Here is a 20,596-nt window from a genome sequence, read left to right as displayed (position 1 = left end):
AATATTTTCGATTATAACTCGTCTTTAGTGACCAATTAGAAGCTGACTTTTTGCCTTCAATAAACACAGAGCGAGAGGCGTAAGGAGAGTTTTTTGATGCCATACACGCAAAATTGGTCGTAGTGATCTTGAATAAGTAATTAAGAATGAAAATGTTTTTTTGCTTGCGCTAATAAGAAAAGTCACCTGGCTGCGAAGGTTTGAAAGCCAATGGATCAGAAGACTCTGGAGTACTTACCATAAAAGTTACGGGAAAATAAGTGTGTGTGTGTGGGGGGGGGGGGGGGGGGGGGGGGGGCAATAGGGAAGAAGCCGTAGCGGGAGGATAGCATAGACTTGTAGAATTATGTCGAATAAGCACATGAAGACTTTCGATGTACAGAAAGCCATTAGAGAAAGCACGCAGACTGCGACTATAACACAAGCTACTCAATTTCTGAACAAGACAATTGTTCTTTGGTAACACAATTTCACGACCGTTATTTTCTCGCATATCCCAAAATTTCCCCATAGCAATCTATATACCCGCAGATTATATTCATCTTTGTGCCTTTGTTCCTGGCCATTTATTGTCCGAAACGCGCATTATCGGTTTCCTGTGCAGTTCACGGCACGAAACGAAGTTCTGGGCTGCTTATGTCACCCTGACCGCGGAGACTGCGGAGACCGTGGAGACCGTGGAGACCGTTGAGGCTGTGGAGCCCGCTGAGTTCGTTGAAGCTGTGGAGCCCGTGGAGCCCCTTGAGCCCGTTGGGGCTGTTGAGGCCGTTGAAGCCGCGGAGGCCGTGGAGGCCGCGGATTGCGGGGAGACTGCGGAGACCACGGAGACTGCGTCCACATCGCCTCCGTGAGCAAGCCTGTTGTCGAGCCAGTTCTCGATGACGCGTGCATTTTTGCGCACCCAGTTGATGTTGGACCTGGCCAGTTCCAGCGCAGTCTGGAAGGTACGAGTCAGCTTCCTGCCTGTCTTCTTTGTCTCCACGTTGGTCTTGAAGAAACGCTCCATCTGAGCAGAGAAAGAAGACGCTGTATAGACAAGCGCTTTGGCCTCCCGTAGAGCAGTGCAGATCCACGCACAGCAGAAAGCAGAAATGCATTAACATTTCATGTTTCGCAAGCCTCAACTATAGGCGAAGCTGTTTGTTTTTTGTTTTTGGTAAGCGCTCCTTCCGAGGCCCAATCATTTGCAATAATGGGACACGTTTTTAGACGCCATATTTGCTACCTCCACGAAATCTGGGACGCCATGAGCACATACATCTGTCTGCTTTTTGCCTATCACAGCTCCCTAATATGCATTAATAGTGATAATTTGAAAGCCCGACTTCCTGAACTCTCCATAATCGAATTATCGATGAAAATTATCTAAACTAATCATACGAATTGTTGAAAAAAAAAAAAAGGTCTACAGAACCTCAGTAATTTTTGTGTCATTTAATAAGAATGCACAAGCTGTCGAAAGAAATCCTTTCAAAGGTTCGGCTCACGCACCATCGTGCCCATGATTCTTTTGAGAGGCGCCGGTGTACCTATTTGTGTCCCTTTCAGGCCATATTTATCGTACCACACTTACGAATGGGTTTGTTTTGTTATATGATACGTCATTAAGATGCACACGCACCATATATAAGCAACAGGTATGAGGTCTGCTCGCTTATTTATATTGCCTGGGTTCTTTAAGGCTCTCTCAAAATGTAAGGCTCTCTCAAAATGTAAGGCTCTCTCAAAGGCTCTCTCTTATGCTTTCTGCAATCACAAAGTCGCACGCTTCGATGTCTTGGAAGAATAGAGAGATGTAAACAAGGGCCTGTAGAGTGGGGTTAGCAGGTACTAACAACACAATGAATCGCTGCCATTATTACAGCAAATCCGGCAGTTACTTCAATTTATCTGTCTCGTTATATCACTCTGGTCATGAAAGGCACATACTGCCAAAGCACATATGAGAAACGTATAACAATTACGCTATACTTCGCTATACTCTCCTTAGTTAATTATGGACTTTGTCCAACAATACGAGTAGTTTTTGCGCAAGTATATATGAAAAACGCAAACCATACCCGTGTCAGGTCGTCATTCTTGCGAATACCTTGAATAGCGAACCAAATGGTGTCCTTCAGGGACGGGCTTTGGCCGTACCTGTGTAGAGCAAGTGTGTATTAATAAACTTTTGTAGCAACGTGGCCTTGCCGAATAGAATTGCAGTCATAAAAAAATTATTTTCCATAAACAATTAAGTGTCATTCATTTCATGGCATCGGCATATACAACTCAGCGCACAGTGATTTCCTCCAATGCTACAAAAAATTTCAGTTCACCCATACCCATAAATACTGGACAAGGCGAATTTTCAATGAAAAGTTGCTTATGAAAGTAATTTTCTTGCGTTACGCAAGACTGAACCATAGTCAATATAGTAAAAGTTTCCATTTGGCGCTTGCAGTTTTACCGTTTGTTTTAAAAATACGCTCCCCATTGGTTTTCTAGCTATTGCAGTATTACCTACTCAATCCGAGCGCAAGACTAGCTTCAAAAGCAAGATTTTGCTACGCGCCTCGTCATTTAAAAGAACAGCCCGGGAATCAGTCGTACAATAATTCTGAAACTTGACCTCGACAACGAATTTTCGCTAAGACCTGCGTGCCGATTCATCAAATAGTCGTTATTCACTACACCTGAAATCGAAGAGCATGAGGTAATATTGACACGGTGCAGTCTTTGTCTTTGTCTTCCCTCTGCGCTGGTCACGAGCGTGTGACACCTCGAGGCGAAGAAACCGAAGTTCTCCTGTTGTTACTTCACACCGTGACAATATCAATTTAGGTTATGCTAGGAGCCTTCTTTACTGTGATGCTTATTCCTGCCCCGTTCGAACTCGTGCGTCGAAATGTTTTCTTAGCTAAGGAATCCGTGTTCTTTTCTTTTTTTAAGCTGATCTTATTGCAGAAAGAAATACGCATCTGCCAATCATGAGAAAACAGGGATAAAACTTCTAAATGTGCGTTCTCAGGCCGCATGGGGGTAATGTGTGCAGTTAATTTTTTATCTAATCTGTGGCTTGTAAAAGCTCATTAAATGTAGCTTCTTTTCCTCCAGAACGCGGTAATCTACCAGCGTCAATGTCGCGCAGCAATCCTTGTTGCAATCAGCACCCGTACTTATCGAGTAGCGTCTTCCAATTGTCGATGAAGAACTTGAGAGTGAGGTCGCTGCCCTCGTTGGAGTAAGAGGCGCTCTCGAAGAAGTAGCCCACAGAGTCACCAATGTTCTTGTTGAGAGACGTTATGTTGCGCATGGAGAGGGCGAGTAGGCTGCGAGAGGCAAAAGCGCCGCGATGAAAAACGTATGTTTCATACGATCAGATCCGGTTGTATATAGGCACTCTAGTGAAGCGTCCGTGTAAACATTACCACGAATCCCATTCGACTTGTCCTTCACCCAAAGCTACCAAAGCCTTCCGCGGAGAACAGTCTCTCGTGTTCCCTAGCCGCGACCCCTTCGTCCCCTTTTGCTCTCCTTGTGAACTACTCAGAGACGACTCAGCTGTCTGACCTTTAAACCCACACACGGTATACAAATCGCCATTCCGCAAAATAGACAACGTCCTCACCATAGAGTTTCTTACTCTTACCTAGAGGGAAAGCTGTGCTGCCGTCTATGGGCGTTTACATGGAGTTTCCAGACGGCCAGTTCAGCCACCATGGGCGCTCAAAGCATCATGGGCCGGTGAGCTACCGAGTGCAGAACTACAACTTTTGGCCAAAACTAATGCAAAGATAAACGTTGTTCTACCGTAAATAATGCCCTAAGATTGAATATTGTGACTATAAATTGTAAAGAGAGAGAGCAACAGCATGTCAGTGTGATATTTATCCAATATAAGCGATGGCTCTTTCTCCTATTGGCTTAGTTTTGAGCAGCACAAATACCAATATTTCGCACTTAATAGGCAAACTTTGAAATAAAAAAACGTTACAAAAATATTTATGGTTGTGCAATCACTAAAAGAAGTTTTTAGAGGCATATCGGGAAACAAAAACCATTTATTGGCGACGTCTGCTTTTGCACCTTCGCTACTATGGCTTTCGCGGTCTATGTACGCGCCTTTAGATGATGATGATGACGAAAACAAAACATTGCAGTAACGCCACTCCACGTACCCGAGAAAAACCGACTGTCCCGCAACAAGTAGCACACCGGCCCATGATTCTTAGCGCGCCCATGGTGGCTGAAGTGCAGCGCCCTCAGCTTTCCCTCTAGTTAGTGTAAGGAACTCTATGGTCCTCACCCTTACCATTCGCCCAAAGCTCACTTTTAAGGCGAAAGCCTTTAATGGCTTATGCTGTCGTGGACAAAATGTGTCCCGCTTTTGCGGCGCTCTGATTGGCCGAGGCGGGATGACGTCATAGAGGTCTCGGCCAATCACAGAGCACCACCACAGTATGCGCGAATGCGTGCCTTCTAGCCATATGTCAAACAATGATGAAATACTAATTATTTTTTTATGAATTTATTACCAATTGATCATTAAATAAGTAAATTAATTGATGCTGAATTGATGTATTAGATATTTATTTAATTATCTACTTAATTACTACTCATTTATTTACCTGATTAACTACTTAATTAATCAATTACTAATTAGTGCCAGTTGCCTAGCAAAATGCGGCACTCGGGCTTTTACCTTTCACTACTTTAGTCGCTAAAGTCCCTCGTAATTTTTTTTAGTTTTATGGGTTTAAGTGCAGAGACAGGGGTCACACTAAGATCAGGGAGGACTACCTCGCCCGCACTACTGTTGTATCACAGTATGGGTTTATGAGCAGTGAGAGACAGAAGACAGTATAGTTATGGCGGCAGCAACACTGGCCAGAAACTGAGAATGGCGCACCTTTGCAGGTTCTTGGTCTCAGGACTGCAGCCCAAGGCACTGACGATAACGTGCGCCTCGTCGGCACTGGCGGCATCCCGGATGTGGTCGACCAAGAAGCGCCAGTCGGTGTTGTCGCCCAGCCGAATGCCGTGACACAGCGTGACCAGTGTGCCCGTCAAGTCGCGCCTCAGTGCACTGCGATGGAAGGAGGCCGATGAGACTGGCATGTAAAGCCAATTTCTCCCGTTTTTGTGGATGGTGACAGAGACCCTTTCCCAATACGCACAGCGTTTTAGTGTATCATTATCGAAAGCTCCGGCATTTATCGCTTGCCCTATGAAGCTGTTAAATGTTGGGCCATGGGGACCGGCTGCTGACATGGTGCAAGAAGAGGGCGTATTACAGTCACCATCGTCACTTCAGGTCGAAGGAGAGCGGTACAGTTGGCTGCTGGTTTGAATACTTGGGCCTTCCCGTTGAACCTTTGACGCTAGTGCATCATGTAACTCGCAACATGAACCTCATTCGCATTAACTTTGCTGCAACCGCGTTTCGAGTGTACCGACGGCGGGATGTTTTCTGCGCGGTTTTAATTTAGTTCAGCATTACACTGTTTTCAATATCATTATTGAACATCGATATTTGTTCTGCTTCCTGCGATTACAATGGCATGGTCGGTTATTTCTTGTTATTTTCAGGGTTGTACCTTGAAGAACTTACTCTTTCAGAAGATAAGGGCTGTTCATGAAGGACCTAAATTTGTGCACGCAGTGTTCCACGCAGGGCTGGTAGTTGAACTGGCAGGACCAGAATATCACGTCCTTGCGGATCATCCTGCGAGAAAAGCGGGCCTATCTGGGTAACCGGTGCCCGATAACGGCTCGAAATCCGCGAACATGAAGCGTCCTTACTTGTCCGACATGGCTTCGTTGGAAGGGCCTTCCCAATTCAGGCGATCGAAATGGTATTTCATCTGGTGGTTCATGTAAGTCTGCTCGTTGAAGAAAAAAAAAAAAAAAGGACATATGGTTGATGATTATTTTATAAGCTCGAAGAATATTATTTGCTGCCTTTTTTTAGAGCTAGGTCACCGATACCACAACATGATTACTTACAAATTCACTTTTTTTATTAAGCAGATGTTAAAAAAAAAGCAAGTATAAGCTATATATATATACATATATATACAATGGCGGCTTCCCTAACCGCTCCTGCCACTGTACTCACTTTTCATATCGATAGTCAATAGTTTTTCGAAGTTAAACACAGAAGCAGCCCTAACAGATGATGGCAAAAAAAAAACGATTAACCAATAAGAATGCTATGAATATCTTTTGCGGACATCTCGGCTGATTGATATGAAGTGACTAAATTGTTAAGACCTGATCTGTTAGCGATCGTACTGCGTCTACTCGTGTTCAGAAAAACAACTTCAGCCCAACTGTCTCCCCTTTTCGCCGGTAGGATGCAGGCAAGACGTGTTTATTTATTTATTTATTTATTTATTTATTTATTTATTTATTTATTTATTTATTTATTTATTTATTTATTTATTTATTTATTTATTTATTTATTTGTTTGTTTGTTTGTTTGTTTGTTTGTTTGTTTGTTTGTTTGTTTGTTTGTTTGTTTATTTATTTATTTATTTATTTATTTATTTATTTATTTATTTATTTATTTATTTATTTATTTATTTATTTATTTATTTATTCATTTATTTCGACATACTGCCAACTCCAACAATTTGAATGTCGAAGCCTTATATCGCTCCATTTACCCATAAACTCTGCGAAAGCAGAGCTCATCGAACTCTCCGCTAAACAAATTAAATATTTCACACACCTGCCACTTGGTGTAGAAGCTTGTGGCCCTCAGCCTTGCGTCCAACACCTCGACCGTGTTCATAGACGTCTTGAGTGGCGCGTACTCGGACTCCCGGCGCACGTAGTCCAGGATGTCCATGGCCACTGCGTAGCTCAGGTCTCCGGAACTGCGTGACACGCGCTGTCTCTTTACTAGGCTTACGATCCCATGTTCTGTGAGAGAACCGCGATATCTTCACCCCCAACAATCCTAAAGCCTGCCAGATATTTGTCATTCGCTCGATATACATAAGACAGTTCTCGATTAGAGCTGTTTGTACAAAGGTAACATATAAAAAGGTGCCTTATGTATATATATAAATGAAGCCAGTACAATGCAGCCAAATTAAATGGCAGTCAGTTGGTGGCCACTTGATTGGTAAACTTCTTATGGTTCACCTATCAAATACTATCGTGCCTCGCTATATATGGACACATTTGTTCATAATCCAAACTGCCAATCAGGAGAGTCGTTCACAAGAAAAAATTGTGAAGAAAACAAGAAGAATGATTAGAATGATTATATAATGACAACTATAAAAGTGACATCCTGAAGTGACAGTCTGCTTCTTAAAGAGAGATGTAACTTGGACCGATTCTTGAGAGCTTCAAGTGCGTTATCTTGGTGTCGTTTACGAAAATATTGCGGCGCAGTCTGAAGCATGACATGCGTGTATCCTCATCAATGACTGTTCACTCGCCACTAATTGCTAGTACACACACACACACACACACACACACACACACACACACACACACACACACACACACACACACACACACACACACACACACACACACACACACACACACACACACACACACACACACACACACACACACACACATATATATATATATATATATATATATATATATATATATATATATATACTACATTACTAATTTCTGTGATTATCCAAGAAAAAATTAAAAAAAACATAAAATACAATCCCCAATGCTTTCCTTGGCCTCGCCGACTGTTGACTTCTTTCCTTCATATATATATATATATATATATATATATATATATATATATATATATATATATATATATATATATATATATATATACTCAATAGGCAGGTAGCTGCTGAATGGGGCTTTGAAAAACTCATGTTTCCGGGAGAGTTTCCTCACTGCCATCCATGTAACTGGGAACAGTAAGGCACCCTAGAGCTGTAAAGGATTACCGAATAAATAGTCCAACTTTCACTTATTCAGGCATTTGCATCTTCACGTTGCTTTTCTCTGGTGCTTCGCACTAAAAAAAAATAATTTTGTTGATGAAGTCTAGATTTTATTCTCATCGGCTATCCACATTATCGTGAATAAAATGTGTGCCCAATGCATTCTGTAAGTTTCCGTCTTGTGCGTTGCCCGAAAAGAAAATGTATACAACAACCAGCCGTAAATACATTAAAGCATTCCACCCGCCGCGGTGGCTCAGTTTATTCCGGACGCTGCGGTGTAGGTGCGAAGAGCAAGGCGCCCGTGTTCTGTGCGACGTCCAGTGTACGTTAAAAAAAAAAAAACACCCGGGTGGTCGAAATTGCTCCGAAGTCCTCCACTCCGACGTCCATCATAACTTGAGTCACTTTGGAACGTTAAACCTTATAAACTAAACCAAATTAAATTTTAAAAAATTTTCCCTGAAAAAGTTTTTCCTTCTCTAGTCATCCATATTAACTAGACGCGACTATATGCGCTTCCTCGCTATGGTAATCGCAACTGCCAGCACTGTACAAAGTAAAGGTCGAAAAAACTTAGAATAGAAAGCTTTACTATTATGCAGTTAACGAACACCCGCGAATTGTCAGTGGTAAACATGCATTTTGTTGATGTTTCGGTTTTCTATTGGTTTTCGTATAGAGCCTTGGTGTCTGTAATAAGTTTGGAGATCGTGCACAACTAAATGTAAATTCGTTTTTGAGTATCGAGCTTACGTTTCCTTAAAAATTCTTGGAATTAAATAAAAATATGCAAATGTATTGTGTACCATTTACATACAGAAAGAAGCGCGTAGGAAACACAAAAGCGCTTGGTGACAATAAGACGACCTCCTGTGTGAAATTTCGAGTGTCACCTGTGCTGCACGCATCTTATCACAAGAGGAAAAATGATTCTGCATATTGTCATTGAGTGCGATAACAGAGCTCGGCACAGACAAACGATTAGTGGTGATTATAGCGACAAAACTTTCTCGTGCCACCACCCCGAAGTGCGATGGTTAAAACTCTAGGAAAGCCTAGAGTTAAAACAGTCGAATATAGCTACCCGATACCGTTACACTGCAGCGATACCGTTACACTGCAGTCTGTACAAACATTATGGGCACACTAATGGTTTGGTTTGTGGGGTTTAACGTCTCAAAGCGACTCAGGCTATGAGAGACGCCGTAGTGGAGGACTCCGGAAATTTCGACCACCTGGGGTTCTTTAACGTGCACTGACATCGCACAGCACACGGGCGCCTTGCTTTTCACCTCCATCGAAAAGCGGCCGCCGAGGCCGGGATTCGATCCCGCGTCTTTGGGAACAGTAGTCGAGCGCCGTAATCACTGCGCCACCCCGGCGGGGTACACTAATACTCCTCCTTAAGGGTATGACGCAATAGCGGCCTGTGATCATCTGGGATGGTTCAGCATTGACAAATTGAACGAAGACTCGCGAACGCCGCCTCCGAATAGAGAACACCGAAGCCTCAAAGGAACATTCATCAGGACGCAGGTTCCACAGAGCTACCTTAACGGTTCTATTTAAGCGAAATCAATTGTCTCATACAGTTAAATCATTTGAAACACATGGCCTCTAACTCGCAATACATGCAATTCTTCAATCGCTTCCAATTCACGCGTCACGTTACCTCCTCGTGAGCGTTATGGGATATTCGAAACTCCTCGCGAGGTCACGTGACTTTGACGTCCCGATTCTGTGCACGCATTAAGGATTTTCGCGGCACATTAACAACGCAGGCAATGCCAACGTCAGGTTTTTTTTTTTTTTTTTTTTTTTTACCTGCGTCTAGGTCATGTAAGTACACACGCGGACCTCAAAGAATGGTCTAGGCGGGGGTGCCTGCTGAGTTACACTTAGTACAAAAAGAAATAAAGTTCTATTTTTCACGGCTGCCTCCAGTCAGCACCGTATGTAGACGCAGAAGCAAGAAGAAAGAAAATAAAATGGCACGTGAAAGGCGGGGCCATTGCCAACGTGAAAAATGGACGCGCGCAAACTGTACTTGAAACGACGCACACACGTGTACATGCGTTTCTATAGAGCGCTCAAATGGCGCACTCGACACTGCGCTCGGACCATTCGTCACTGCCTGTTGGGTCCAATGTAGCTTTGTCAGGCGATAGAAGCTGACCACGACCCATGCGAATGGTGAATACGGTGTTAGGCGCTGTTTACAGTCGTAGACAATTCGTAAATGACGGTAGAAACAGTAATTTTGAACTAAAGAAGAAATTGTAGTTAGAAATAAACGAAGCAAGAAAATGTTCAGTGTACAGTGTAAAAACTACAGTGAAGTGCTGTTAAATAAAATACAGCATCAACAATGACGCAAAAAAAAGCTGTTGATACATGTAAAAAAATGTATATGAATGAGCATAGAATGGGAATAACAGTGCAATAAGGGCTTAGTACAATTTCCAAGTTATCAATGTATGCTAATAAGGAATCTGTTGGGATAAGCATTCAAGAATTTGTGTGTAAAAGATCCTCCACTAGCTATACAAATTCATCGAGTGTTGAACTGTGTGTTATTGATGGTTTTACGGTGTTCTACTCCCTAATTGCAAGGGGAAAAATGAGTTCTTAAAACTGTCAGAATGACAAGAAAATTCATTTATAGTCAAAAAGTGTTCATAACGTGTGAGCCTTGCGTCTACGATGACGATGTACTTCGATGTATCTATGTTTATGTGGTGATGCAGGAGTAGATACATAAATTTCAGGCGTGCTGGTACTGCACGTTTTTTCAAACTCAGCATGCCAGCTTTCTTAAGTAGATGAGTTGGCGAGTCAGTCATTTTTTATTTGTTAAAAATGTACCTTATCGTCTTCATTTCTTTTAGTTTTTTATGTTTTGTTTAGTTGCCGGGAACCATAAGACTTTATCATATTCTACTGGTGATATTATAAATTCATTGTAAGCTAGCATTTTAGTTTCAGGTAGCGCATCTCGGAGACGACGTCTAAGGGAAAATATTTCGAGTAGCAGCTGCAGCTACGGTATTTAAGTGACAGTCCCATCTTAGGTTATGCGTGGATGTTTGCGTTCGCTGACTGAACTTAGTAAAGTATTATTTTTTCTGTAAGGAAAATACAAGCACTGTTTCCTTCTTGTTATTGGTAGGAAAGCACACTTGTTAACATTTAGTACCATCTGCCACTCTGTACACCACTGTGACACTGTTTCCAGTGCGCTTTTTAGGGCGACATGATCTTCAGGGGAATTTTTTCACAATAAAGGATACAATCATCTGCGAAAAGCCTGATATTTACATGAATAATTTTAGGAAGGTAATTTATTAGGATTAAACATAATATTTGCGCCAGTGCGCAATCTTGCGGTACTTCAGAGATAACAGGTACTATTTGTGAGTTCTGGTCATTTACTTGTACAAACTGGTACCAATCTGTTAGACACTCCTGAGTCCAATCTATAATAGGGTTATCACCGAATGTAGATGTTAATTTATTGATAAGTTTTACATGAGAAACGCAATCGATGGCTTTAGAGAAATCTAAGATGAGGTTGATTTGTTTTTGGTTATCAATGCTAAAGTAAATGTCGTGTATTAGCTCCAATAGTTGGCGACAGTTTATAGTCCCTTGCGGGAACCGTGCTGAAAGGGTGATAACAGGTATTCCTGCTCAAGATATGTGTAAGTGTTTCAGTATTTTGTGTTCTGAAGTTTGCAGACTGTACAAGTTAGTGATGTTGGCCTAAAGTTAGAAATATCGTCTTTGCTACCGGATTTGTGAATAGAATAGCCTTTGCTATTTTCCGTTTCCTTGGTAATTTATCAGATATAAGGGATTTGTCAAACAATACACATACGTATTTCGCAACCCACTCAGAGTACCGTACGAGGAAAACATTCGGGCCCAGTCCCTCTCTTAAAATCAAGGTTTAGTAGAAGGTTTACTATTCCCGATTCGGTTACTGAAAGTGGTTTTAAGCGACTTCTGAAACTGCATGGGTTTAGATGTGGGGAGCCGCCATTTTATCTTGTAAAAACAGATTGGAAGTAGCTGTTTAGCTTGTTTGCGCTAGTTTGGCTTTCTTCATACTTTCTTTTGAGTTAAGGTATTCCCAGAAGTTTTTAGGAGAACATTTTACGAAATCGGGAAGCGTGTGGGTAAAATAACTTTTTTGCCGCTTTTATTTTAATTCAGTTATTTATCGATAAAGACCCAGAAGTGCACATGTAGTTGTACATGCTTTTTACTGCTCGTTTGTGACAATTAGTTCTGCAGAAAAGTTCATCCTTTTCAAGATACTGTAGCAGCCAAGCACTGCTCATCAGTTCATATTTTCTTTTTTATCATTTAAATATAAAAAGGAAGAAAAGCACTACATGTGAAGGCTGAATTATGAAAAAAAAAAAAAGCTCACATAAACTTTCCTATTTATTTAAAGAAACATGCACGTGGAGCCGAAAAAAAAATAAAAATGGTAGTGCGATAAGTCAAGCATCCTTATTGAGTGCTTGGTGCTTGACATTTAACGGATCGACTCCCCAGAGCGCGCCGAATATTTACTAAAGAGAAGAAAAAGCACCGCCAAAAAGGGGTCTCTGTTACTCACTGCGCCAGGTCGTTCGCGTCTTGAATCAGCTGCGCCCGGTTCAGCACGGGAATCGCCTGAAATAACATTTTTATTTTATTTTATTTTTCGCGCTGAGCGCTACTAGCATTCTCCTTGCCTGACACGTGCGATGCCTCCTCTCAATCTTTTTAGAAAGAAAAATCCGCAACTCTTGACTCTTCTGACACTTGCGCCTTGTCGTTAAGTCCTTAATGTATAGCGCTCTATGTCCGGTGATTTCAAGGTTAAATATAAATTACCATTGCTATGTATGGCTGGCCGGCTGAACGCCCCTCGCATGAAAATGGGTTCGCATTTGAACGCAGGTGTTGATACAGTCCCTTTTCAGAGGCTAATATGCATTTCAGCTTGTCCTTAGAGTCACAGAAAATTACACCGGAGAAACCGACGCTATATACACATTCAGTGTTACTTGTCTGGATCTCTACGCTTGAGTCTTCCTATACTGGTCTTAAAACTTGTGAATATAGCATAACACAAATATCGAAAATTTTGCAATGTATACCGCTTCATATACACTGACTACAATTTCGAACTCTCTGGCACCTGAAGCCCCAGCCCCTCTAGTGTCCAATATTTCCCACGGAAGAAGCGAGTAAGACTCAGCGTTACTGCGCGAGGGATGTGCTTTCAGAGCAGCGACTCTGCGGAACTTTTGAAAAGTGCACTGTTGCGACTCACTCGTTGCAACAAGTAGATATTCTGCATTGATTAATTAAAAAAAAAAAAAAACTCACACAGGGCTCTGTTTTCAAATACATAGTGAGAGCACATACTGGCAGATAATTCAATGGTTACGACAGAGTAGAAACATTCCTGAGCATGCTGAGATAACACGCGGCCGGTTATTTCGTAGAACACCGGATTCATTGCACGGAGAGTATGCACAAACTATAAATTCTGGAGAGCCAGAAGTCAGACGGTTCGGAGAAACCTACCTCTGAAACACAGAGTTCACGTTCTTGCTAACAGCATGCGCCCCTTTTTTTTCTACAGTTTGATCTGAACTTCACGTAAGATTCATTTTCATTTAAGAAACGTGGCGTTGAAGAAAGTGATTTAGAAACCAGTGGCAGAGATTCATTGAAATCTTTCTACCTCCTTGCCTACTTGGCGTCGTCAAAACGTGAAAGAAAAAAAGGGGGGCGGGGGGGGGGGTAAGTGAGTGCACGTTTTTCATAAAGAAACACAGCAGGAGCACAACGACCAGTGTTAGTGCTTATTTAAAGGGCGGAAGAAAACACAATCGAAGCAACTCTACAAAGTCATAATAAATTTGTTATTTTAAACCGGCTGTATAGCGCTCATTTCCTTCAGATGCACTTCAATACTAATGTACCGCGATTATAGCATAATCAGTAACTAAGGTAGTGGCACTGCACGAATGATCGCACGCCGCTGTTTGATTCGTTCGCATGCATTATAGGTAGCTAAGCAAGGGCAGGCACCTAATAAATGTAGGGCAGGCCTCACCTCAGGTGCGATAAGAAGCTGTCTCCGAAGGAGCGCCCAGTTGTCGACGTCATAGTTGACTTTATAGTAGCCGGCCGATTGTAGGTTCAGTATGATCCATACATCTTTGCCGGGGAGGTTCTGCAGCATAGCTGGAAGAATAAAGGAAGCTGTTTTCTTTTTTTTTTTTTTTTCAGGTGGTGCCACACGACCTTGTTGAGAGTGAATTCGAGCGAACTGGTGGTCAAGTACAGTGAAAAGTGAGGGCATGTCATCCAAAGATTAGACGAAATCAAGCAAGCGTCCATGTTCCCCTCTCGTTCACATTGCTAACGGACAAACTAGCATCGCCACTCAATGAAAACTTTTGAGGTCGGATGAAGTTAAGCAAAAGAGAAAGATGGCCCAGCTTTTGTTTTTTTCGCTGAGATTTATGACGTAAGGTTAGAAAAGGGAGGCTATCACCAAATAGCGAAGTCATTTACAATGTTAAGATATGATGTTATGATGTTCAATATGATGTTATGAAGGGGTCGTGTTGTGTGTCCCTAGCAATGTAATGAACCGCATGGGCGTCTAAACACTAAAAACGCCGCATGAGAATTTAGCTCACAATGCGACGGAGGTATACTATTGTTAACTCTGCTAGGGCCTGGCAGTTTCTATGTCCACGGCATGTCCACTTAACTATTTCCTTCGCCTGAAGACTATCGTTCAATTAGTCTCACACTGACATGGTTTCCTTTTTTAATCGCCGCAACGCCCTGATCTTAAATCGTTGAAATCGCAGTGCGTGAAGTTTTGTATTTGAAGCTCCAATTTCTCTATCGACTGCTTATTAACGCTTTTCAGTGAGCGCGCTGAATCTTGCAGGTTCTATAATTCAGAATTAGAGTGTTCTAATCGGGATTGTTTTGAAGAATCTGTTGTGATTATTAACCATGCATCCAAAGAAAGTGTCACAATCGGTAGATATTTCTCCAAAACAATAATACGGATTGGATATGTGTAGCCATGTAGCTGGCCATATATATTTTAGATTTCGACCAAGCTGTGGTCAGTGAAAACAAGATGTCGAGCGCCGTGCTCCCCCCTTAATAGGAAGAACTAAGACAGCTCAGCGCAACTTTCGAAATTTCTTTCAACTGCTTTAAGGATATTTTTTCCACGAGCAAGAGGAATCTACACTACAAGCCAAAGGACTTCTTACCCTTCTTAGTCTTCATCCATAAGACGTTTTCTGTGCCCGTGAAATTCCTCATTTCTCCGTCTGTGTATGTAACTGGGACGATCCACAACCTTGACCTGAATAGAAAAAGTGTCCTCCTTATTTACACGTAACAAAAAAAAATGTACTAATCTGACCAGAATCTGATATTACCTGCAGCACCTCAGGGGCCTTATTGTACGGCATTATTTGCTCAACAACCAAGCTGTCACTTAGAGAGGTAGATGTAAGAAAAAACTATAAACAAATAATATAAACAGTAGTTTTAATGTTTAGAAATCACAGTACAGAATGTAGAACACTTCGAAACTCGTTTGAAGTATCCCATGCCAGGCTAACACACTAATTTGCTCCGGTTAAATAAATAATTTTTCGCTAATTCTTTCGTTTTCTTTTCCCCCTAAACCTTGCTCCCTCCTCTGGACTTCTTTGCTTGATTTGCTTCATTTTTGGTAAGATGGGCAAATTAGCCGTCCTTCAGTTGAAATACGGATATTCAGCGATACAACTGTCCGCTGCTAGACCAACCGCGTTCTTGACTCGCTAATAACTACAGCTACTGGTGATTCCAGAAGCAACGCTGGCAGAAAGAAATTGGTGTTCAATCCGTTAACTAAAAAGAGAGCGGAAAGAAGCGTTTCCGAAGCTTCTTCTCACTGGTCGGGCCTGACGCAGTGGTGGCGCTGCGTTATGGTCGCCGTGCGCAGCTTGTAGTCCCTCATGACATCCAGCACCGGGTAGCCCGGCTGCCTTGTCCACGTGTCCATCACCTCCTTGACATTCACCCGGTGCCTACTCTCGGGCTGCGCCTGCGCCGTATAGGATATATTTTGTTTCGCTAACAGGCCCATTAATTTTGTGATCAGCTTTTAGTTCGGGAAAGAAGAAAAACTACGAACGAATACTGCGTCAGCGAAGATGTACAGTCTTTATCAAAAGTATACGGCCCATGATTTTTGTTCTTAGCCCTGTAACGAGGCTCGTAAAGCAACTCTCGCGTTCGAAATCTCGTAGATGACAAGGCTCGCCCTCATTCTCCTCTGCATCTTTTCATGCCCTGTCGCCCTCCAATCTCCTCACTTTCCACACCCTCCTCCCCCAACGTGGCGGGTTTGGTTAGCCTCTGACCAGCTGCAAGATCAGTTGCCCTTGGTGACCCTGGCCCGGGACATTCTTAACGCTTAATGTAATGCGTTAAATAAAGTTGTTTCCTCCTCCTCCTCCTCTAGCTTACATTCATATTCCAGTATTGCTGCCAGCAGCCGCGTTAAAGTGCTTAGAAGCGAACCTCTTGGGTCGTATACTTTTGACAAAGACTGTACATGGCTAGGGGTGCAGTTTAATGAAGAAGGTGCTTCCCCACAGACGTGCATGATATATTGCCAAGTCTACTGACATAATGAGCACCTTTTCTTTGCCAATATAATATCTACGAATTTGAGTGCGCCTTAACTACACGTGATACAATATTCAAGCATTTTGAAACTGGAAAGATGCTACAAGCAGCAGACTAGTGAAAAATAATTCGCCCGGCCGGTACGACCTCTTCTCTAATGAAACAAAACACGCTCTTCAGCACAATTTCAATGATCGGTGCTTAGCCAACATATATTTCATGTTAACCCCGCCAGTATAACTCGTGTACCGGGCCATGATTCTGGCAAAGAGAAAACAGAAGTGTAGTTAACTTTAGCGTAACACACGGCGGTGCGCGTAAAGTCGAAAGTTCTTATTACAGCAGAGTGGAATGAGGAGCCTTCTTGTACGAGCAAGCGTGGCTTTTATTGGTTCTCGGATTCCTCGCAGAACGTTGTTTTGCCGGTTCGTCCATTGGGTGAGGCGTAATCGGCTTGACATTAGGCAGATGCGGCTTCCTGTTATTGCGCAATTATTACGTTATACTGCTCTTCTTGTTGTTGTTGTGGTTGTTCTTCTTCTTCTTCTTCTTCTTCTTCTTCTTATTATTATTATTATTATTATTATTATTATTATTATTATTATTATTATTATTATTATTATTATTATTATTATTATTATTATTATTATTATTATTATTATTAATAGTAGTAGTAGTAGTAGTATCAGTATTATTATATTATATTATATTATATTATATTATATTATATTATATTATATTATATTATATTATTGCGCAATTGTTTCGGAGTTCAATAAATGGCACCAGATAGCATTCGTTGTCGTTATCAGCAGAACAGTGTGCGCCAAGAAAGCGAGCGTTCATTACAAGATAAAAAAGAAAAAACATTTTGCTAGACAAATCAAGGGATGCTTTCATAATGCAAAAGCTTCCCTTACGCGAGTAAATACGGTACCTGGCAAGTGTTGAATACGTGGAGGAGACTAGGTACGTTACAAAAACAGCTTGCTTACTTGTTTTCCTCGCGGGGACAGACTTACCTTCGTAAGCTCTTCGAAGAGGTTGTCCTGCACTGCGTTGCCGAAACTATATTTCTTGAGGTAAGACTGAAAAGGAAACGACACCAAAAGAATAAGAACTGCGTCGTAGTGGCCATCACTTCTTCGATAGGTATCGTTCAGTGAAATATATGTTCCTGCCCTTATCAGTACGTTTTCAAACCCCTTAATACGAATGACTTATATGTAAATAGTGATTTCTGGTCATTTTTAAACAAATATACGTGCTATTAGGGCAGATCGCTGAAGACAAAGAAGGGCAGTAAACAGTCCAAAAATCCAGGTTAACTCAGTGACATTCGTGTAAGTGCACTCTCGGCGTTAGACGAAACTCAAACAAGACAAGTAGTACGTATTCAGTCTCTAGTTCTGCTTTCCCTGTTCGTGGCTCTGTTGGTTTGACGCTAGCAGCATTAGGTATCCACATAACACACATCAGACCATGACAAAGCCATAAGAAATTGCTGAACTTTCTTTTTCCAAAGGCCTACGGCAAGACATGACACTCCTTAAATGGCGCAGACCATTCCAACGTACCCTGATGCCTTTCATAAACACGGGAGGCGACAGGAAGTAGGACATCATTCGCACTATGGAGGGACCCTGCGGGATGAATAAAACGGGAGTTTAACTTCTGAACGGAGAAACCCCCAAAGTGTTTGTGTGATGCAAAACTTGCCTTGTTGTAGACAATCCTATCAAAGAGGCTGTCCAGCTCGGTGGAGAAGTTTCCGTCAACCGACAGCGGATGGCTCTCGGTATTGTACTCGGCCTTCATAATTGGCATCATGTCCGTCACCGTGAACTGGTTGAGCTGCGAGAGGGCCGGGGTCGCAGAGCGGAGCAATTTGTGAAAGCCATTATTTCGCCACGCTTGCATGACGACGTTGAATGGTGGTCGACTTTTCTCATTGGAGGGGACAATCATTTTTTAACCGATGTTTATTCGTGTCGTTGGTGTGCATTGCTTTAGAACACAACCATTTCGCTTAATTAATCAGCTGCGCAATTTAAAGCAAAAGCTCAATTACGAAGAGTCTGCTAACAAAATCAAGCGCAGCTTTCAATATAGCCTGCACTAAAGTGAAACGCGGCTAATACAACTTTTTTTTACACACCACTTTTTTTTTCCCCCTGAATGGTATTTAGAACTGAATCCAACGTAAAAAAGGCCTGATGTTTACAGCAGCTTGTGGAACAATAATCTCGACCTCATATTAGTGTTTTAGAGTGTCAGTATGGCAATAATATGTTTTGGCAATCTGTCTAAGGTATAGGGCACAACGTTTCCATTTTTAATAGAAATATATTAACCCAAACCACACGTTTTGGAAATGTGCCCACAATACTGCGATGCAACGCAGCAAAATACGCAATAAAATTTTGTTCTCACATGGTGGTCTAAGAACGGGCAACTAAAACCGCACTTTCAAAATGGTGGTTCGCTCTTCAAACGCAATCCTCACCCGTTAATAAAACGAACTTAAACTGTGACATATCGCATTTAAGCTAGCCAATTGCTACAGCGTGTTTAATTTTTTTTTAACATATATTCAGGGTCGCAATGCGTGCTGGATAACAGTGTCCTGTAGTGCGTGTCCGGCGTAATGCGATATTTAAACTTTTTGCTTGCAGATTAAAGCTACGGCATACTCCAGGTAAGATTCAGAAGGCTTCAATTAGTTAGCGAATTGACAAATTACCTTAACATTTTCATTTTCATTTGAGGGATATGTTGTATTTGCAAAATTGTAGCTCGTCTTCCAAGTGGTATAGCCGCGAAAAAAGATTTTCTTAGAAGAAAACTGTACCGTGCGGTATACAAGGAACAGAAATGTCACCTTGATAGACGGTTACATCGAATGAGAGAGCGCCAGCGGAGCGAGCGTCCGGCCGTAGATCGCTCGGCCAATTGGCGCATTGAGTGCGGACTCCAAGCGCAATGACTGAGCGAGGCGATGGTCGAACCTAAAGTGAAAGCGAACCGTCATGCGCCCGTCTGGCAATTAGGTGATGCCAGTATAGTGACGACCTCGCTGGGCGCAAAGATCTACGTCACAGGTTCTGTGCTACAGTGCGAAACTGCCTATCGAGGTATGAAAGAGCACTGAACAAGGGTAGGGTGATATTTTCGGACATTGTAACAAGCACAATTTTGTAAAGAAAATTAGTTTTGAAGGCTATACTATTCATAGGACGAGCTACAATTCGGCAAACACAACACACTAAACTAAAATTTTCAGAAAAATAATTAACGTATGTAGTTAATTACCGAACTAATTGATGAAGTTTACCTCTTACTTAGTGTGCACCGTAGCCCCCAATATAACCCCAGGGCTAAAACCTAAAGCCAGTTACATTTGCCTGAAAACGTTTAACTTAAGAAAAACACCCGGTATGTAGAAATTAAGAAGACATGCTTAGCTTGGCCTATATGCTAACTTAAGAAAAACACCTGATATGTAGAAATTAAGAAGACATGCTTAGTTTGGCCTATAGGCGAAAAGAGAGAACGCTGTGGATGCGACGACCACGCCACCTGCACTCACGATATTCCACTCCGGATGAACTGCGTCTACGCCCAGGTACTGCATGTACGAGGCGAAGCCTTCGTTGAGCCACACGTCGTTCCACCAGCGCATGGTCACCAAGTTGCCAAACCACTGCGATACATTGAAGCCAGTCTTAAGGGAACGCTTCAGTGCCACGCTACAAAAATGAGCCTCTTAACCATCTCGATCAGCGTGATCACTAATGTGCAAGATATTTTATGGATCATGACTGCCAGGTAAAGACGGCCCGAAGACAAAGACCCCACGCTCTGGGGGGCGCTGTCAGAAAGGTCAAATTATCTCGCACAATGTCTTATACGTTCACCTGTAAAACAACACAATAGCGCATTTC

General features: G+C 42.2%; 1 protein-coding gene across 1 annotated transcript in view; it reads right to left on the bottom strand.

Annotated features, from left to right (window-relative positions):
* Positions 1-634: 634 nt before the first annotated feature.
* The window catches only part of LOC146208578 (aminopeptidase N-like), a 36,980-nt gene continuing 17,018 nt past the window's right edge, over positions 635-20,596 (bottom strand). Inside the window, exons 9-23 of the mRNA XM_084578907.1 lie at positions 20,242-20,355; positions 18,372-18,506; positions 18,230-18,295; positions 17,675-17,740; positions 15,914-16,065; positions 15,239-15,333; positions 14,050-14,180; positions 12,556-12,611; positions 6,716-6,863; positions 5,785-5,864; positions 5,594-5,707; positions 4,892-5,068; positions 3,159-3,311; positions 2,061-2,139; positions 635-1,006 (exon numbers count right to left, since the gene is read on the bottom strand). Of these exons, the coding sequence (XP_084435033.1) occupies positions 635-1,006; positions 2,061-2,139; positions 3,159-3,311; positions 4,892-5,068; positions 5,594-5,707; positions 5,785-5,864; positions 6,716-6,863; positions 12,556-12,611; positions 14,050-14,180; positions 15,239-15,333; positions 15,914-16,065; positions 17,675-17,740; positions 18,230-18,295; positions 18,372-18,506; positions 20,242-20,355 (1,938 nt within the window). The remainder of the gene's footprint in view (positions 1,007-2,060; positions 2,140-3,158; positions 3,312-4,891; positions 5,069-5,593; positions 5,708-5,784; positions 5,865-6,715; positions 6,864-12,555; positions 12,612-14,049; positions 14,181-15,238; positions 15,334-15,913; positions 16,066-17,674; positions 17,741-18,229; positions 18,296-18,371; positions 18,507-20,241; positions 20,356-20,596) is intronic.

Source organism: Amblyomma maculatum, chromosome 1, assembly GCF_055883805.1.
Source record: "Amblyomma maculatum isolate TAMU_Amacu chromosome 1, ASM5588380v1, whole genome shotgun sequence".
In the NCBI taxonomy this organism is placed as follows: domain Eukaryota; kingdom Metazoa; phylum Arthropoda; class Arachnida; order Ixodida; family Ixodidae; genus Amblyomma; species Amblyomma maculatum.
This window is presented reverse-complemented; position numbering and strand designations above follow the sequence as displayed.